The 20,936-nt window shown below is 35.4% G+C and overlaps 2 protein-coding genes across 4 annotated transcripts in view; both read left to right on the top strand.

The window, feature by feature from the left end:
* The first annotated feature begins 402 nt into the window (after positions 1-402).
* On the top strand, positions 403-2,273 carry LOC107705331 (synaptoporin-like). The gene is made up of 4 exons (XM_016508584.1): positions 403-422; positions 512-716; positions 835-1,026; positions 1,941-2,273. Exons 1-4 carry the CDS (start codon positions 403-405, stop codon positions 2,070-2,072), a joined length of 549 nt encoding a protein of 182 aa, XP_016364070.1. The 3' UTR covers positions 2,073-2,273.
* A 2,662-nt stretch (positions 2,274-4,935) lies between these two features.
* Positions 4,936-20,936, top strand: part of atxn7l1 (ataxin 7-like 1) — a 22,159-nt gene continuing 6,158 nt past the window's right edge. Inside the window, exons 1-7 of one of the 3 annotated variants that reach the window (XM_016508599.1) lie at positions 4,936-5,091; positions 5,475-5,543; positions 8,240-8,344; positions 10,094-10,437; positions 14,374-14,453; positions 16,067-16,250; positions 17,177-17,616. In XM_016508599.1, the coding sequence (XP_016364085.1) occupies positions 14,438-14,453; positions 16,067-16,250; positions 17,177-17,616 (640 nt within the window). In that variant the 5' untranslated portion in view covers positions 4,936-5,091; positions 5,475-5,543; positions 8,240-8,344; positions 10,094-10,437; positions 14,374-14,437. The remainder of the gene's footprint in view (positions 5,092-5,474; positions 5,544-8,239; positions 8,345-10,093; positions 10,438-14,373; positions 14,454-16,066; positions 16,251-17,176; positions 17,617-20,936) is intronic. The other 2 variants (XM_016508598.1, XM_016508600.1) reach the window with 2 other exon arrangements.

Below are 20,936 nucleotides of genomic sequence, written 5' to 3' on the forward strand. Positions count from 1 at the left end.
TTCTTTAGCCACCTACTTGCATGAAGTTCCTCCCTTATTTCCTCAAAGGAATTTGTTATTGGCAGGGAAAATGGAGTTACTGAAACAGCTGTTGCTGTCTATAAAGCATGAATCCGAAAGTGGGACAGATGAGAAGTTTCTCTGTTTTCTTGAGAATGAATGAGCTGGCAAACAGGATGTATCATGCAGCGAAACTAAACATCTGGTTTTGGAAAATGAGCTTGATGTTGGCCGTGAACTGCAGGTCTTCATTTAACTTCCAGGGGTTAAACACAACCAGTGAGGGAATCCAGGTTAAAACTGAGCACAGGATCAGATTAGTATGTCAGATGATTCATGAACGCATGCGATGCAGAAAGCTTATTTAACTGTGAACTCTGCGGTGCATCTTCAGGTTTGTGCATGCTAGAAACTGAAGACGTGTCTGCATGCTTCTGTTGGCCATTGGCGAGCACTGATGTAATGCTACATTTCTCCGAATCTCTTTGTGTTTTTATACCTTCATTTGCAGGTTAAACCAGGAGCTGCTGGTGGAGAGCAACACCACTCTTTGCAATCGCGCAGTTCCTGCAACCCATCTTGTAGGAGACTCGTCGTCCTCGGTGGAGTTTTTCGTGGCTGTGGCCGTCTTGGCTTTCCTCTATTCAATGGTGGCTCTGCTGGTCTATCTGGGCTACATGCATGTGTACAGAGACTCAGACTTCGGCCCTATGTTTGTGAGTATGCAACTTGCAGATGAGCTTGAAGTATGCATGCAATATGCATTTGAATATCATGATGCAGATGCTTTTAAGGGAAAATTCTATTTATAATATTTCTGTCTTTATCTGCTAGGATTTTGTGCTGACAGCAGTCTTTGCGTTCCTGTGGCTGGTGTGCTCGTCTGCATGGGCTCGAGGTCTGCAGATGGTGAAGGATGCCACCGGTACAGCTGGCATTGAATTCACTCTGGCGCTCTGTACGGACAGAGATGTCAGATGTGAAGTCACTGATTACGCTAGCATGCGCTCGCTCAATATATCTGTGGTAAGAAATTACACTAACTAATCAACTGTATTTTTTCACTGTTTATTATCATGCTGATTATCAATTTTTTAACATTACCAAAAAAGGTACATACCCCTAACATAGCGATGCAATCTTAAAGACAGTGTTAAACTGCATTTGCAATGTATTTAACTTCCTTAACGTCTTAATTAAAATGAAAAGGAACTTTATTCACTGGCATGTGATGCTTTTGAAGTATGTACACTGGACCAACAGTTTGGAATTTTTAAAAGTTTTTGAAAGAAGTCTCTTCTGCTCAACAAGGCTGCATTTATTTGATCAAAAATACAGTAAAATTATGAAATATTATTACAATTTAAAACAACTGTTTTCAATTCGAATATATTGTAAAATGCATTTTTTTTCCTGTGATCAAATCTGAATTTTCAGCATCATTACTCCAGTCTTCAGTGTCACATGATCCTTCAGAAATCATGCTAATATGCTGATTTGCTGCTCAAGAAACATTATTATCAATGTTGAAAACAGTCGTGCTGCTCCATGTTTTTGTGGAAACTGAGATACACCACCATTCAAAAGTTTGGGATAAGTACAATAAAAAAAAGAAATTAACTTATTCTCCAAGGATGCATTCAGTTGTTGAAAAGTAAGAGGAAAGATATTTATAATGTTGCGAAATCTATTCTATTCATCAAAGAACCCTGAAAAGAAAAAATTATATATATATATACAGTGGGTACGGAAAGTATTCAGACCCCCTTAAATTTTTCACTCTTTTTAGATTGTAATATTATTTCACAATTTTACTGTTTTTACTGTATTTTTCATCATATAAATGCAGCCTTGGTGAGCAGAAAGAGATTTTCCAATTATTCCAAACTTTTGCCCCTGAGTGTATATTATAAATGACTGACTCCAGACATCATTTTCAGATATTTGGTTTCTTGAATCTCATCCTGTGGGTTGGGAACGCCTGGTTTGTGTATAAGGAGACGCGCTGGCACTCTCAGAAGGTCAACGCTCAACAAGCGGCAGGACGGGGTCCAAATCCAGCAGCCATCTAAACAATTACCCCACAGCATAACAATGCCCACCGTAGCCGTTATGAAAAACACACAGTAACAGTTTATGCTTTACGCAGTTTGTCTGTAAGAACAATACTCATATGACTGCCGTGTTCATTTGTGAGATTTCTCTCTTCACCTTTTCTGTTTCTTGTGTACTTGAAGAAAATATCTTTTTTTACCTTGGTTATATTTTTATTAGCATGCTTTTTTGAACTTTTAATGGAAATGCAACATGTTTTGAATGTACTATTACAATATATTTGACTTTTATGATGACTAATATCCTTGTTGCGTTTATATTGTTATCTATGCCGTTTTTATGCAGTATTAAGCTTCAGTCGCATTTTTAATGGTGCTGGAGTTTTGTTTAGGAAGGTTTTCTCTCTTTTCTTGTTCGTGCTTCTGTTTCTTTAGGGAAGCATTGTTCTCCTGCCACTGAAATGTCATTTTTTGAGGAATAAAACTGACTGTGAAGTGCACTTGGTAGTGGACTTTGTGCTTCTGGGGAGAAAGTGTGATTTCTTACCCAAATAAATCCTGGCTTCCTTCTGGTATAATGGCGCTTTTTGTTTGCCGGCTCATCCTGTGACTTCACTGATCAGCATTTGTCAAAAGAACAACAACATTATCTGGAGCGAAAGCCTCAATCTGGTAGTTCACAGTGTTAGGCTGAACGCCTGGCCTGTTTATTCACATATTCATATCTCAAATTATTTTTTTGTGTCGTGGTTGTGCATTTAGTGCAGGATAGGTGTGTTGATTTCAGTCTTTCAGCCTGTAGTGCATTACTTTAAATAATACAAATAACTAAATAGCGCATTGATATTTAGTATACAGCTTTTGTTTGTCTGAATCTCGTGACTGTCACTCTTTGCGACACTTTAGGAACTCTAAACAAGTAAACGCAGTAAGTAGTGTGTGTGTACCGTATTGACCCAAATATAAGACGATGTTTTTTTCTTGGAAATACATCTGAAAAAACGCGGTCGTCTTATATTCAGGGTCTAGACTTTGACATGTCAATAATACACCCACAACAATAGGTGGCGCCAAATACGCATAAAACGAGTGTGCCATGAAATACGTAATGTAATGCGTGTTGTAAAGATCGCGAGTAAAAACAAAAGAAGCAGAAAACCTTACAGCTGCATGAGTCGTGACTGTCACGTTAGCCTGATGGCACCAAACTCTCTTTGTGATTTTAAAACGTAAGACAGTACCCAGATTTGAAGACTACAGTAAGATTTAACTTCTGCTGTTAATAAGATTTTGGTAGGCTACTATTAGATGGATAGCCTAAATGTCCTAATTCAGATGGGCTACCTGTTTTTTTTTTGTTTTTAATGGTATATCAAAAAGTGTATATTTTTTTTAATGTGATTGTTGGTACATTTTACCAGTTTTTACCATACTTTCAAAACAAAAATTAAAATAGGAAAAATATGCAATATGAAAATAATTGAAGACAAACTGTGTTTTACTGAGAAAAAACAAGATTTGGCTTTTAAAAAGCCTTGTCCCAAAAGGTACATCTGGAAAAAGGGGGGGTCGTCTTATAATCAGGGTCGTCTTATATTCGGGCCAATACGGTAATTATTGCGTTACAGCGCCACCTGCTGGCGATGATGAGACGATGACTCTCATAAACAGCTGCTTGTGTAACAGAACAAGTGAAATTAAATTATTGACATTCGTCAAAAATTATTTACCCACAGGATCACAAAAATCTGCGCCTGAATGATAACCAAACTAAAGACCACACCATGTGAGGATGAAAATGAAAACAACATCGATAACTGTATTTAAAAAAGGCATTTTAGTCTACTATTAGATTACTGTCATAATCAACAATAATAACTAGTAGTAATACTTTTTTAGGAATGTGTTAATTATATTTTATGTAAACAACATGTCTAAACATCAATTTAGTAGTTATAGAATCAATAATAATAGTAATAATTATTATTTTAAATACATTTTACATTTATATTACATTTATTAGTAGTAATAAGTAAAACCATTATTACTAGTTGTTGAAGATAATAATAATAATTAATATTAGTATTATGATTGTGATTATTATTACTGTTATTATAAGTTGTATTAACTGTTGATTATAAAATTAATAAAATTTTATTACTTGCATAATATATAACAAATATTAAATAATATATTAATTAAATGAATAAAAATGAAAAGGTACTATTACTATGTAAATAATAATAATTATCATCATTATCATCATTGTTATTAATTGTTGCTATTAATAACATTTTGAATTATTTTTCATTATTCATTTAATGAATGTATTAATGTATTCATTAATATTTATTTATATACAAACACTAAAATTAGATTAATTTATAATCAACAATTATTACAACTATCAATAATAATAATGATGATGATGATGATTATTATTTACACTGATATTCCTTTTATTTTTATTTATTTAATTAAAGTATTCCTTTAATATTTATTACATATTATGTAAACATTACAATGTAATTCATTTTATACTTAACAGTTTATACAAGTATTACAAATAACACCAATAATATTAATAACAATAATTATCTTAAACATCAACGACTTGTAATAATAGTAATAAGTAGTAATACTACTAATAATATGATTACATTATTTTATTAATTATTGCTAGTAATTACATTCATATTAATTGTGCCATTATTAATGCATATGTAATTATTATGTAATTAAAATGTAGAAATGAAAGTAAACTATCACTACTACTACTACTAAAATGGCGTAAGGACGATTAGAATATAAGAATAATTGTGTAATATAAGAATGCACGATGCACGCGGTCAACCTTTCACCTTTCCGTCTCTGAAGCCGAGCGCAGCCGAGCGCTGGCCGAACTGTGGCGAAGGTGGCGTCATATGTTTCTCTCGCTCGCTCGCTCGTCTCGCAGTCTGTGAAGGAAGAAGGAAGAGCAATGGCGACGCTGTACCGCCGCGCGCTCACACTGCACACAGGAGCCACAACACGCACTGTAAGTCACATTAGCGCCCTCAGACACCCGCTCGACTGCAGTACGACACTCGACGATGTCAGGGTTTATAACTGGAGATCGCGCGTGCATCTGCGCTGCTGCATAAACAACGCGCCGTAAACGCGCGTGCATTCCTTTCGTCATCTGTCACGATTGATTGACAGGCGTCGCGCTCTTCTGTACTTTACGCGTCAATGTTAGTGGCTCAGGAGACGGAGTGTGTATAAGTTTAGACACTGTGTGTTTGTGTGCGTATTTGTATGTGTGTTGCTTTGCTGGATCAAGACAGCCATCTAGCTACCAGTATCTGTAACTGTGCATGCTCGTTAACTGGTTGGTTACAGTGTCAGTCTAATGCATGCGGCGATATTGAATATTTTCAGATCTTTACTCTGATACTGCTGGGAAGAAGCTCTTGAAGGGTTCAGAGGTGATCAAACTCAGTAAAGCAGGTGAGTGTGTGTGTGTGTGTGTGTGTCATGATGGTGGGCGTTTCTTCTCGTGTCATCATGTTGTTATTGCTGTCAGCTCATATAGGCTTAGGGTAATACTGTACTTTCACAGCATGCATTATCACTGTTTGCACCTTCAATAGTTTTCCATTGTTGTCACCATACCAGAATTTCATTAGTTCATACAACATGCTAATAACAAATCTATAAGTATTATTATTATTTCATGCTACCAGTGAAACTTACATTTTTTTGTGCCTGCTTGAACAATACCTTTGAGTATTTACAGCAATAAAAAGAGCATTTTAATGTTTTATATTTATCCGGTTTATTTTAATAAATAATGTTAATATGTTATTGTAATTATATTAAAATAAATATCTAAATTATATTTTACATTTGATTTGAATTACTAATAATATGTCTTTATTGTATTTTATTGAAATAAAAATATTTTAATAAATAATATTAATATTTTATATTATTGTAACTATACTATATTAAAATAAATAAACAATTTAAATGGTTTTAATATTGCATACTTTTATTTTATTTTAATTAATATATTTGTTATTTTATTACAATACACATTTTAATTGTATTTTTATATTTTAAATTTTATAGTTTTATCTTAATAAATAATATTTTTATTGTGAGTGTATTAAAATTAATATCTTAATATTTTCGATTATCACATTTTATTTGTTATTTACATGTAAAAGAACCAGTACTTCCGTACCATGTTGTGCTAAAATAAAAAGTAATAATAATAACAACAACAACAAATATTTTTATTGTAGTACCAATTTGGTTTAAAAATACTAGTTATTTTGCATTTAAAATTATAATTAAAAATCTATTATATCTTTTATATATGTTGAGTAAAAATTATTAACAAACATTGCATTATATAAGCTATATTAGCTGAACAGATCTACATTCAGATAGTTAGGAAGGGATCTGTTTCACATACTAATAAAAACAAAACAAAAAACAGTCAGTGGTATTTCGCACTTACTTCACGGTATTCATAACAATACAGTTGTATTACATTCTGAACATAACCATAACATTTAAGTGTCTGACTACGACCCACACACACACAAGCAGCTGGTGTTAATGCAGTTCAGCTCAGTTTTTCTCATTGTTAACATCAGCACTAGCTCTCAGTGTGAGCGTGTGTGTTCTCAGTGTGTACTAGCGGAAGTGCGCAGTGATTCTGCATGGATGGTGAAAGAAAGCTCAGCGGATCTGACGAGCTCCTCTGAACGCTTACGTCACAGTTCTCCACTGATCATCAGCTTTAGCCATGAGTGACTAAATATTTCACTAAACGTGAAGTATAATGGGTCACTAGTCCGTCCTGCTTTAAAACACGAGCGACATAAAACTGTGGTTTCCATTTGTTCAAATTAAAAGTCTTAATCAAATCTCAAAATGTCACTTTTGGTGGGTTATACATGCCATCAAGTCAGCCCTCACTGGCAACCTTGGTTAATAATTTAGTGGGTCAGATGTGGAAAAAACTCACATGTCACCTAGAATAATTTTCATGTTGCTTACGGCCGTAAAATGATTATTATATAAATTTAATGGAATAGTTCACCCAAAAATGGAGATTTGCTGACAATTTACTCACTGTCAGGCCATCCAAGATGTAGATGAGTATGTTTATTGGAACAGATTTGGAGAAATGTAGCATTACATCACTTGCTCACCAATGGATGCTCTGCAGTGAATGGGTGCCGTCAGAACGAGAGCTGATAAAAACATCACAATAATCCACAAGTAATCCACACCACTCCAGTCCATCAATTAATGTCTTGTGAAATGAAAAGCTGCATGTTTGTAAGAGACAAATCCATCATTAAGGCATTTTTAACTTCAAACCGTTGCTTCCGGCTAAAATATGACTCCTCTATCCATAATATTGCTTTCTCCAGTGAAAAGGTCATCTGGTCTGAATCAGGAGAGAAATCTGCACAGATCAAGCACCGTTTACAAGTGAAAACAGTCCTAAACAGCTCTAAACAAATATGTGGGTGGGTTTTCATGTGAGAGAACACTTTTTCACTGCAGGAAGTGTTATAATTGGATTATAGACTTCTATTTTGTGAAGAAGTGACCATTTTAAGTTAAAACGCTTTAATGTTGGATGTGTTTCTTACAAACATGCAGTTTTTTTCTTCACAAGATGTTTATTGATGTACTGGAGTGGTGTGGATTACTTGTGGATTATTGTGATGTTTTTATCAGCTCTCGTTCTGACGGCACCCATTCACTGCAGAGCATCCATTTGTGAGCAAGTGATGGAATGCTACATTTTTTCAAATCTGATGAAGAAACAAACTCATCTACAGTTTGAAATGCCTGAGAGTAAGTTTTCAGCACGTTTAAATTTTTCGGTGAACTGTTCCTTTAAGAGAGTGTTTTCAGAAAGCTGCGAAAAGCAACACTTTTCTCATGTTTGCATTGGGAGAAAACAATGACAATGTTTGTTACACCACAGGACCATTTTGAAAAAAATCTTCTTTTCTTCCAGTCAAGCTTTTAATCATGTTGTCAAAAGCAAGACCGCACTATTGCCAGATGATTTTTCCGCGTAAACTACAGCAGATGTGAGATTCATGCTAATAAGTCAAGTGGTTTTAAAAGTTGTCATATTTACTGACTGTCTCTCTCTCTCTTGGCTGTAGATATGCTTTTGTATAGTCACGTCCCAACCCATGAGGATTTCAAACCCGTTGTTTGCGATGCCTGCAACAAAGTCGTTAAGCCTCAGGACGTCCTGACTCATTACGGTAAGTGAGTGTTGGCCAGAACGTGACTCGCTGACAGTCATTTACCGATTTATGAGGAGGATTTTATTTGAACTTAATGGTCTCGTCGAGTTCTCATTTTCTTGACATTAGTGCACTGAAGTGTGTGTTAAAGGCTGATATTTCTGATATTCAGTTCAGAAACCCATTATGTGCTTTGATATTATGATTATTATCTGATATTAATGATCTAGAAAATTGTGAGTCTGATTGCTTCATTCACGTCTGTAGTGTTGTGAAAGTCTGTTCAAATCACTAACCTTGAGCATGAGCAGTAATAATAGTTATGCTTGCATTAATTAAATCAAAACCTTAATTCTATGGCTAGAGCTTAATATATAGATATGCAAAAGTAACCCGTGTAAGGTTATAATAGAGGTGTTTACTGCTGTAAAGCAAGAATCATAGAGTCATTTGCTGTTTACATTATAATACATGTTGCACACCACAGTCTTAAACCTGAGGCGTGTTAAAACTGTTTAATTTAGCACACGTCATCAACATAACCTTCTATTAGATCTGGGCACTGAGTGAGAGAAACTGACTGGTTTTAACAGCATTCAGATTGAACAGATTGAAAGTTGTTGTTAAGTTGAAAGAAGTCTCTTTATGCTCACTAAGACTGCATTTATTTGACCATAAAATACAGTAAAAAAAGAAAAGAAAAGAAAAGTAAAATTGTGAAATATTATTACAATTTAAAAGTTTTCTGTTTTAATATATTGTAAAATGTAATTTATTCCTGTGATGCAATGCTGAATTTTCAGCAGCCATTACTCCAGTCTTCAGTGTCACTGCAAAATAAAAAACAATTGTTCAATATAAAACTATTCTCTTTATAGTTAATTATAAAATGTTCAGAGATACACCACCATTCCAAAGTTTAGGGTCAGTAGGATTTTATTTTTAATTTAGTAGTTTTATTTCACAAGGATGCATGAAATGAAGTGACGTTTATGAATAGACAAAAGATTTATTTAAAAATGCATTCTATTTATTAAAAAAATGCATTATTATGGTTTTCACAAAAATATGAAGCACAGCTGTTTCAATAATAATAATAATAATAATAATAATTAATGTTTCTTGAGCAGCAAATCAGCATATTAAATGATTCCTGAAGGATCATGTGACACTGAAGACTGGAGTAATGATGCTGAAAATTCAGCTTTGATCACAGCAATAAATTACATTTGAACATGTATTCAAATAGAAAACAGTTATTTTACACAATATTACTGTTTTTACTGCATTTTATCTTGGCGTTTGTGGCTTTAAAGGAACAGTTCACCCAAAAATGAAAATTGGCATCATTTACTCACCCTCAAATTGTTCCAAACCTCTATGAGTTTCTTTCTTTTGTTGAACACAAAAGAAGATATTTTAAAGAATGTTGGTTACCGAACATTCTTCAAAATGTCTTCTTTTGTGTTCAACAGAAGAAAGAAACTTATACAACTTAAGGGTGAGTGAATGATGACAGAATAAAAATTTTTGGTTGGACTATCCCTTTAAAAATGAGTTTGTATTGCATTGTTGTGCTGAAACACCATTGCGGGGAATGTTAAAAACCGAAAGAGGTCTCTTTCAAAAAGCATTCTGTCCCAGGGGAGAATGGCTCCACCAATCCACCATCACCGGTTTTCCAGCTCGTCTTGTTTGCTTTCGTTTTAGCCTCGCCGCGCTCGTCTCGTCTGCTCGGCTCACATCTGTCTTTGATCTTGTGCCCAGAACACGTGCGCTCGCGGAACAGAGAGGTGTCTCGCGCGGCGGGAGGCGATGGTAATTCACGGAAGGCCTGTTGGCAGCTCGCCCTCGCCCCCTTCCGACGGCGATTTCACATAGCTGCCTTTCTCTCTCGTCCCCTGCCGCCCCCTTTGAGAGCGGAGAGGCTGCGAGGGTTCAGCGCAGAGGTCAACGACTCACAGCTATTCAACTCAAAACACCGCGGCCCAGAAAGAAAAGGCGGGATGCCTTCAGCCACACAGGAGGCTTGCTATTCTCTCGTCTTTTTCTCTTTCGCTTTCTGTTTTTTTTCTTCCATCCTCTCAACCGCCGCAGAGCAGACAGGCTGGGTAAGTGTGTCTCCTCGACCAACGTGTGCGTGTTATTCACAGCGGACGCTTTTGAACGCTCACGTGTTTGCTTAGCTTTCAGTTTTCGCGGTTTTGGGCTCTGTTTGTGAGCAGGATTGGGCCTTGCTAGTGGTCATCTTCCTGCAGTCGTGGGCCGGATGTAAACAAACATAGCTCAGCTGGTGCCTGTGGCTTCCTGTGGCCTGTCAGATTGGGAGACGCTAATAGCAGACCACACACACTGAGCCTGTGTGAACGGGTTTACAATGAGTGATGTCACTACTACGCAGCTTGTACCTTATTTATTAGTTTTTAAATGTTGGGACAATGTTACGAAACTGTGAAGTTTTATCCTGGGTGTTTTTGTAAGGTAATTATCACTGTTGCTTAGATTTGTTACAACTTGTTGGGGAGAGGTGCGCTAACGCTTTTCTGAGCATTCTGACTTTTTTATAAAACTGATGAAGAAATCCCACAGACTCGCATTGGAGGAGGGACCTGAGTCATATCTAGAGACCAGAATATCACAGAGACTTGAAGCTGCAGGACTCTTTTCACTTGGGCCAGTAAAAAAAAAAAATCTAGCAACCGCATAGCAACACACTGAAAACCTCTTAGAACAATGTAAACAAACGTAGCTCAGCTGGTGCCTGTGGCTTCCTGTGGCCTGTCAGATTGGGAGACGCTAATAGCAGACCACACACACTGAGGCCTGTGTGAACGGGTTTACAATGAGTGATGTCACTACTACGCAGCTTGTACCTTATTTATTAGTTTTTAAATGTTGGGACAATGTTACGAAACTGTGAAGTTTTATCCTGGGTGTTTTTGTAAGGTAATTATCACTGTTGCTTAGATTTGTTACAACTTGTTGGGGAGAGGTGCGCTAACGCTTTTCTGAGCATTCTGACTTTTTTATAAAACTGATGAAGAAATCCCACAGACTCGCATTGGAGGAGGGACCTGAGTCATATCTAGAGACCAGAATATCACAGAGACTTGAAGCTGCAGGACTCTTTTCACTTGGGCCAGTAAAAAAAAAAACACCTTGCAACCGCATAGCAACACACTGAAAACCTCTTAGAACACTTTAGAAACTGTACAGCAACAACGCTACAGCAAATGGATAGAAACTAGGGGTGTAACTGTACACAAACATGACGGTTCGGTTAGGGCTGCACAATTAATCAAATTTATAATCGCGATTATAATTATAGATGCCACAATTACGTAATCGTTCAAAGCGTCAATTAATCGTTCAAAGTCCACTTATGTTATTCTGCACGCTTAAGATATGTTTTTTTCTTTCTACATTTTATCTTAAGGGTTTTCCCATTGTTTTAGTTTTAGTATAACATTATAATACCATTCATATTTTTACTTTTTTTATAATTTAAAGAAGAAACCAATCCGATGTATATTTGACATTTGAGGCTTAATACTATACAAAAGCACTAAAGGTTTTTCAGTTAGAGTGTTTTCAGCTTGTTTATTTTCATATAAAAATACGACATGCAGTTGCATCAAGCAATGGTGTAAACATCATTCAATGTAAATTGTGATAATCGTAATTAATAATCGCAATTACAATTTCAAGGGAATAATCGACAATTATGATTTTTTGTCATAATCGTGCAGCCCTAGGTTCGGTACGTACCTCGGTTTTGACATCACGGTTCGGTATGTTTTCGGGGGGAAAAAACTAAACATAAAATTGCTTTTTTCAATTATAATTTAAGTTTTCTTAGGATAAAAATCTACCTCAGCTTATGATCTAAACTATAGGGAGCGCTTTTACATTATTATAAGATTGCAATTAACAACAAAGCCCAAACTTAAATTTAATTACTATTTATTTAAAAAAAAAAAAATCAACACTCAACTAAAAATAAAAATTGTATGCAAACATGTAGATTGCGCATAATGCAGTTTTTAAATTAACTTCTAGGCCTAGATGATAAAATTACTATTTGTTGTTGAAATATATTCATTTAGCTACACAGTGCCTAACATAACTTGTTTCATAACAGATTCATTAAGCACATTAAATGATTAAGACATCACTAACAGTAAAGTAAAATATAATAAGCATATAGTCAAATTTTTCAGGAAATACTCTTCTCTAGACTTAATTTCTCTAGTGAACTAACGAGGTGTGAACACTGATGACTTGTCTGAGGTAAACGAAATGCTACGTGGCATTTTGTTTTGACGTCTTTCCGTGGTTGAAACACTGATTGAGCGATTACATGAGGTATGAGATGTTCATTCATGTTTATTTCGCGTTAAAACTAGTAGTAAAAAGGAAGGGATAATCGCGTTCACTCATGCTCCGTGCTGCCGTTTGAACTGAGGCGTTTATACAGCGATCTGTCATGCCACATCAAAGAGCGCCAAAACGGAATTTATTGCTTGAATTTCTTGAAAAAATTTACATAATTTGAAAGATGAGACTTTGTTTCTTATCAAAAGTAACCGAACCGTACCGAACCGAACCGAAAGACCTGTATCAAACATTTTATGTGTACTGTTACACCCCTAATAGAAACACACTTAAAACATTTAGAACTCTCTAGAAACCTCATAGCAATGCACTAAAAACAATCAGAACACCTTAGCAACTGCATAGCAACACACTTAAAACATTTAGAACACTCTAGGAACCTCATAGCAGTTCAAAACACACACGTATGTAGCAATGCACTTAGTTAAGGTAATTATGACTTTTTATCTCACGATTCTGATTTTTTTTCTCGCAATTGCGAAGTTTAAATTTTGCTATTCTGACTTTTATCTTCAGAATTGTGTGATATAAACTCGCAACCGAGAGTTATAAAGTCAGAATTGAGAGATATAAACGTGCAATTCTGAGAAATAAAGTTAGTCTTTCTTTCCTCAGAATTAGGCTTTATAATTTGCAGTTACGTGTTTATATCTCATAATTCTGAGAAAAGAAGTCAGAATTGCGAGATATAAATTTAAAATTGCGAGAAAAAAGTCAGAATTGCAAAATATAAACTCGCAATTGCGAGAAGAGTCAGAATCGCAAGTTGCACAATTCTGACTTGATTTCTCGCAATTGCAGGATATAAACGTGCAATTCTGAGAAAAAAAAGTCACATTGCGAGATATAAAATCGCAGTTGTGAGGAAAAAAGTCAGAATTGTGAAATAAAAAGTCGCAATTACTGCATCACATCAGTTGAGCTGGAGAAGAAAACCAACCACAGAAAACGGTTTACGCTAATGTCTGCTATAGCGCCCCTTGTGGCAGCACTGAGAACAACACATTTCTAAACGCATCAAATCAAACTAAAAGTGTTAGTGTTTACTTCCTTTTTGTATTTTGTGCATCTCAACATCCTTTTAAAGACACACCAACTGTAATTGATTGTCTTCAGATGATTTTAGCAGCATCAGAATGCCAGCATACCTGTGAACACGGTGGACTTTGGCCTTTTTATTTTTATTTTTGTCTCAGTCCAGCTGCACAGGATATACACCTACAGGCATATTTACACACCTGCCTCGTATTCAGACCAACCTGATGCTGAATTTCCCCCTGCGGCCGGGCCATTGTTTCTCTCTTTTGGTCTGCAGTCAGACTTTGTTGTGAGCGAGGGGTTCTCCTCGTCCAAACAGAGCCTCTGAAATCAGCTCTTTTGAGTCCTCGCGAACGGTGTTGTGGCTCTTGGCTGAGATTCGCTGGCAGACGAGACACGATGCGAAGGCCAAGGCCGGTTAGTGAGCTGCCAGATCGAGCCAGGAGCTTTATTATTATTCACTTCGAACATAAACAAGGACTTTTTTTTTGTTTTTTAGTACAGTAATCTGGCTCAGTGTAGTGTTTTGAAACCCCATACATCAATTATATGTTGTAGGCCCCTAATTTGTGTTGTGTTGTGTTGTGTGTGATAATGAGTGTTTGTAATTGCAGGTAGTTGGGGAATAGTTGAACAGTGAGTAGAGAGGAGCGCGTCCACCTCGAGCCCTCCAGAGCCATGCATAGCAAGAACCGTAAGTGTATTAAAAGATGTCTCAGAGTTGTTTAATTGTATTTCTTCTTTAAACAGCAGCAAAAATAGTGTTAGTGTTTGATTCATTTCTGTGAATCAGTTCAAACTGTCCATTTTAGTGAATGAATTCAAAACTCTTCATGTAGGTAAATAGTGCATAATAATAATAATAATATTAACAATTTAATGAAATAAAATAACTAAATATAAATATTTTTATTGTTTCATTTATGACTTATGTATTGTTTATTGGTGCATATAAATAACATTTATTTGAAAACCAATATTAAATTAAACTAGTGTGGGCAAAATTGTACTGTATTACACTTTTTTCTATTTAAGTAATAATAGTATAATAATAATAATAATAATTTATTTTACTACACGCATGTAAGCATGACTTTGTAGCTTATAAATAATATGATTATTTAAATGAAATAACAAAAATTATTATTATATTATTTATGATTTATGTACTGTTTTACTGGTGCAAATAAATAAAGATTTATATGCGCCAATATAAGAATGAAAATATTATATTACAATAGTGAAAAACAGTGTGCAAAACATGTATTGATTATTTTTAACTAGGTTTTATTGTATTTTGCTTATTGAAAAAATTTATTAAATAAATACAAGAAGAAAAATAATAATGTTTTATTATTATTATTATATATTTTACATATTATTTTATTTGTGCTACACGCATTATCACATACGGTTTTCATTTACTTTTAAAGGGGTCATATGATGCGATTTCAATTTTCCCTTTCTCTTTGGAGTGTTACAAGCTCTTGGTGCATAAAGAAGATCTTTAAAGTTGCAAAGACTAAAGTCTCAAATCCAAAGAGATATTCTTTATAAAAGTTAAGTCAGCCACACCTACCTAAAACGGCTCGTTCTAACACACCCCCACATGTCTACATCACTATGTGGGAAGATTTGCATAACACCGCCCAAATGTTCACACAAAGAAATACAGTATGGTAGGGGCGTAACATTTCCGTCTCACGCTTGAGGTATTCGGCCAATCACAACGCATTGGATATCTGGCCAATCAGAGCACACCTCGCTTTTTTAGACCGATGAGCTTTGTAAAAATCGACGCGTTTCAAAAAGGCGGGGCATAGAGGAGAAACAATAATGTACAGTATGTGGAAAATAATGTGTTTTTTTAAAATTTAAACCGCATAAACACATTTCATTACACCAAATACACAAAATAATGTTCTTTTTAGCAGCATCATATGACCCCTTTAAGCATGACTTAATTTTCATGGTTGGTCAACTTTTAGTTTCATAATTTTGAAAGTGCAGTTTTGTTTTCAGCCCCAGATTCCTCAACATACGTCTTACTAAAACTGAAAAAGTCAATCGAAAACCTCACAAACTTCTCTTGAATGTTGTAAGTGGGTTGTGTGGAATATTTGCAGCTCAACATAAGTGTGCACATATTATTTTTACTGTATTATGATTTGGGACGCACTTACGTTAATCTTTCATGTTGTATAGGATAGATAGTATATTATTTGGGACTCAGTCCAGTAGTTTATCTGCCTCAGCACTTCCTGTACGGAGTCTCATGATTTTCTGACGGCTGTATTCGTGTGTCAGAGAGGAGACACTGCTCACCCAGCAGCTCCAGGACCCCTCTGGTTCCTGTCAAGGCCAAGATGTCGGTGGGCCAGAGCGAGGTGGAGCCCCTTCCCTTCCGGGTTCCTCGCGATTACCCACACTCACGCTTCAGCAAGGCGCCGCTGGCCGTCTATCCGCCCAAAGGAGCCCGAGCCAAGGCCTGGTGGGTAACCCCCCCCCCTTTCCCATCCAATCATAAATGCTTCCTCTGACAAACACTGGATTATGGGTTAAATTAACTGTAAGAAAGTGTTTGTAAACATCATCTAATGCTCCAATGTGATTGTCATATTCACACCAAATGTTTGAATCAATGTTAGAGTTTCCTGACATATTTAAAATTAAACACAATTTGTATCAATTTATACTTTTAATAATTAATTTTCCCATAAAGATGTCATCATGTAACATACAACATTATTTCCATAAATTCTAGATGATATTAATAATTAGTGTTAGAAATGCCACCTATACATATAATAGATTAGAACAGAACTTTTGATATTATTACTTATGCATATAATTATTATTTTATAGAAGAACACTTAACTTCCCAGAAAGCTCTTGATTTACCCCAAATTAAGATGTAAATATTTATTGTAATAAAGTTATATGTAAGCATTGGTGAACATTTTATATGTCAACATTAATATTTGTTTGGCTGTGTTCATTATGTTCAGGCATTGACTTTTAGAGAAATATGTGCAATATGAAAACATTTATTGTGCAATTTGAAAAATGTATTATTGGTCATCTTTGATCAAAATTAATGATGTAATATTTATATAAATTAATGGTGATAATATTTACACTACTGTTCAAAAGTTTGGGGTCAGTAAGATTTTAATGTTTTTGAAAGAAGTTTCTTTTGCTCACCAGTGATGCATTTATTAGATAAAAATACAATAAAAGCATAGTAAAAATGTGAACTATTATTACAATTTAAAATAACTGTTTTCTATGTGAATATATTGTAAAATGTAATTTATTCTTGTGATCAAAGCTGAATTTTCAGCATCATTACTCCAGTCTTGGAAATTTTACTCTATGCAAGTTCAAATCTTAAAATACACAATGTCTTTTCTCTAGCGTGTCTTTACCTGTGGTGAGTCTGGAGAAGATGCCGTGTTTCAACCGATCGGAAGGAGCGCTCATCAAAGTCACCTCCACGTCTCCCACGGCGGGTTCTTCTCTTTCTTTCTCCTCCACGTCTTCCTCTCCATCTTCCGCTCCTCTCAAGTCCTCCTTGACGTCACCAGCATCTCACAAGAACCAGGAGAAGTTCCCGAACGGTCGCGGTCCTGTGACGCCTCGCTCCACCACGCCCCCCTCGCTGATTGACAGGCGGCCCAGCCCGTCACGGTCGCCCTTGGAGAAACGGCCCGCCCCCTCGCCCTCCCCACAGGACAGGAGACCCGCGGCCTCCACGTCTCCATCCCTATTGGACCGGAGACCGATAGTCCCTCCTTCTCCACCAGACAAGAAGCATCAGAACGGAGCCAAAGGCGGGCGGCACCGAAGAGTGTCGGGTGAGTAGCAAACGCTTGTTTAATGTACAGTCAAACCAAAAATTATTCAGACACCAGATATAATTTTTTATGTTTTTTTTTACTAGTGGGTGCAGGATACTATAGTTAATTTATGTAAGTGAGGATAGCAAAATAAAGTGAACTGTGACATATTATACCCAAAAATTCTTCATACAATGGACTACCAGTAAAATTTATAAAAATTTGGGACCAGAAATTATTCAGACACTTTGACCTGACCATGTTTTGCTTAAGTGTTTTTTCTTTAATTGCTAATGCGACCTTTTTACACCACAGACTGAACAAAATTAAGCATTGCTTGGTAATTGGTTGACCTAAATTGGTATTATCTAATTGTGTACTTAAATGCAGCTGACAGCTATTCATTACATACCTTTCTGTCTCATCTGTCTCAGTTATCTGACATTATCAAGATGAATTTGTTCTGACACAGTTTAACTCTGAGTTCTTGTCATATTGAATAAATTTTGTTTTGACTGTAACTTTTGCTCTGAGGTTTGTTTTGAAACTAGAAATGCACTTGCAGCACATTTAACTTCATTTTTTTTTTTTAGCTAAACTAGAAATTCAGCTGGAAATAATGTAGGAAACAACTTGGATTTGATTGGTTAGGAGAAGGCGGGGCTTTGATATTATTGGTTGATAATATTTTTCTCCGCCTGTATGACTTTGGTGATGTCATCAGAAAAGAAAAGGCATTAGTGGATGACCCGCGGCCTCCACGTCTCCATCCCTATTGGACCGGAGACCGATAGTCCCTCCTTCTCCACCAGACAAGAAGCATCAGAACGGAGCCAAAGGCGGGCGGCACCGAAGAGTGTCGGGTGAGTAGCAAACGCTTGTTTAATGTACAGTCAAACCAAAAATTATTCAGACACCAGATATAATTTTTTATGTTTTTTTTTACTAGTGGGTGCAGGATACTATAGTTAATTTATGTAAGTGAGGATAGCAAAATAAAGTGAACTGTGACATATTATCTTGTCATATTGAATAAATTTTGTTTTGACTGTAACTTTTGCTCTGAGGTTTGTTTTGAAACTAGAAGAAATGCACTTGCAGCACATTTAACTTCATTTTTTTTTTTTAGCTAAACTAGAAATTCAGCTGGAAATAATGTAGGAAACAACTTGGATTTGATTGGTTAGGAGAAGGCGGGGCTTTGATATTATTGGTTGATAATATTTTTCTCCGCCTGTATGACTTTGGTGATGTCATCAGAAAAGAAAAGGCATTAGTGGATGTCTTAGTGCAGTGGTTCTCAAACTTTTTTAGTTGCGCCCCCCTTTAAACCTATAAAAAAATCTGGCGCCCACAAAAACTTTTATTTTGGATGCGATTAATCAAGATTAATCATTTGACAGCACTAGAAATAATGCTTTGGCAACTAAGTGAAATACAATAAGCTGAAGTACTAAAATTACTAAAACATACTTTAAAAAATAAAAAAATAATTAAAGCTAAACAGCTAAAAAATGAAAACTGAATATAAAATATAAAAGTAAAAGCTAAATATAAAAATAAATAGCTAATTAAAAAAAAAACAAAAAAAAAACCGCTATAATAGTATTATAAATAATACTCAAATAACACTGATCTTAGCCCTTCAGGATTCTCGCACATTATTTCTTAAGTTTTGTTATTGTTAAATTATTTTTAGGGATGCACGATATTGGATTTTTGCCGATATCCGATATGCCAATAATTTTCAACTCATTTTGGCCGATAGCCGATGCCGATATATAATTATTTTACATTTTGGTTAGTTTTTAACAAGAACTTATTTGTTAGAATTAAATAAACAATAATAAAGTTATTTTATAATTACAGTACATTAAAGATTTAAAAATAACTATAAATAAACTATATATTAATCACTGCATTTTTTTCAGAAAGATGCAGTGGTAACCTTAACATTTTATTTTACGATTTAACATTTGTAAATGGTCTAAAGCAAAAGAGTTGTAAAAATTCTGAAAATATTTTAGAGGTCATAATTTGTTTAAAAATATATAACATATTACACATTAATGGATAAATCAGTATATATAAAATTATTTAATTTAAGTGTCATGTTTGTTATTTATTTTTTTTTGTTCATGTAAGCTATAGCTTCTGACCTTTAAATCAAAACATACTCATGATTTTATGGCATCAATTACTGCTTTATTTAATCAGAAACACAGTCTAAATGTTTTTTTTGTATTTTGCTTTCATTTTGTTAGAAGTAGGCCAACAGCGCCCCCTACGGAATTAAAACTCCTTACTGAGCAGGCATTAGGACCCGGGGGAGGCTGCCGCTGCACATGCTATTACTGTTTACTCTATCACACAGTGAACAGGTCATTCTGTACGTGCATTCTCAGTTTAAATGCAGTGATCCAAAACAGTCAATCTAATCATCATTCAGGCAAAATTTTGCAGAATGAGCCACAATGCTGACCTGATCTAATTGCTAGCGCACCCTGAGCACATGTGAGTTAATGTATTCCTCTTATCGGCAAGACATATCGGCGTAATTTTTCATATCGGGCCGATGCCGATATTTACATTTAAAGCCATTATCGGCCGATTCCGATATTGGTCCAATAATATCGTGCATCCCTAATTATTTTTATATACTTTTAAAAAAGACGAAGGGAGAAATAAAACAAACTAAAAAAACAAACCAAAACGATGAACAAAAATACATAAATAAATCCCATCGCTTGTTTTCTGTGGTTTATAGTTTGTAGGCTTGTAGTTCGTCTGGCAGCATGAATGTTTAGTCGTAACTAGCCTCTGCTAGCGGGTCAGTCGTCTCTCTCCGTATGTTGTTTACTGGGCTCTCGCCCCACCGGAGGTTTGATTTATGCTGTGTAATTGGCTGCTCTCGGTCGCCAGATCCTCTGCTGTGTCCAGCAGCCGCCACAGACACTCACGCTCTATTACAGAGAGTTTGAGCTAGTTTAAGTGTTTATGTGAGCTTCGGATAGCACCACAATTTCTCAGAGTTAAAAGCTCAGGTCTGAAATATGTTTCCAGTAAACTGCCTCTACTGTCTACACAGACGGCATCCAAAATCAGAATATACCTTAGAAATGACTGGAAATGATTAGAGGCTAATGCACAAAAGAAATGCGCGAGATATTTGGTCAAAACTCAATGCATTCTGACATTAGCATAATTAATTAGTGCATTTTAATTGACTAAAAGCATATAATAAATGTTTTTATATATGTAGTATTTAAATAAACATGATATAGTAATAAAATATTATATGCTATGTATATAAATCTATTTTCTTACACACACACACA

This window comes from Sinocyclocheilus rhinocerous, unplaced genomic scaffold (assembly GCF_001515625.1).
Source record: "Sinocyclocheilus rhinocerous isolate Xijiao unplaced genomic scaffold, SAMN03320098_v1.1 scaffold1526, whole genome shotgun sequence".
Classification (NCBI taxonomy): Eukaryota; Metazoa; Chordata; class Actinopteri; order Cypriniformes; family Cyprinidae; genus Sinocyclocheilus; species Sinocyclocheilus rhinocerous.

What these genes read in the sequence shown, in the direction of transcription:
- LOC107705331 (XM_016508584.1), top strand. Translation starts at nt 403, where the DNA reads ATGCTAGAAACTGAAGACGT. An exon ending in ATGCTAGAAACTGAAGACGT is followed by an intron (nt 423 to 511) that starts GTCTGCATGCTT and finishes CTTCATTTGCAG; the next exon opens with GTTAAACCAGGAGCTGCTGG. An exon ending in GCTCGCTCAATATATCTGTG is followed by an intron (nt 1,027 to 1,940) that starts GTAAGAAATTAC and finishes CATCATTTTCAG; the next exon opens with ATATTTGGTTTCTTGAATCT.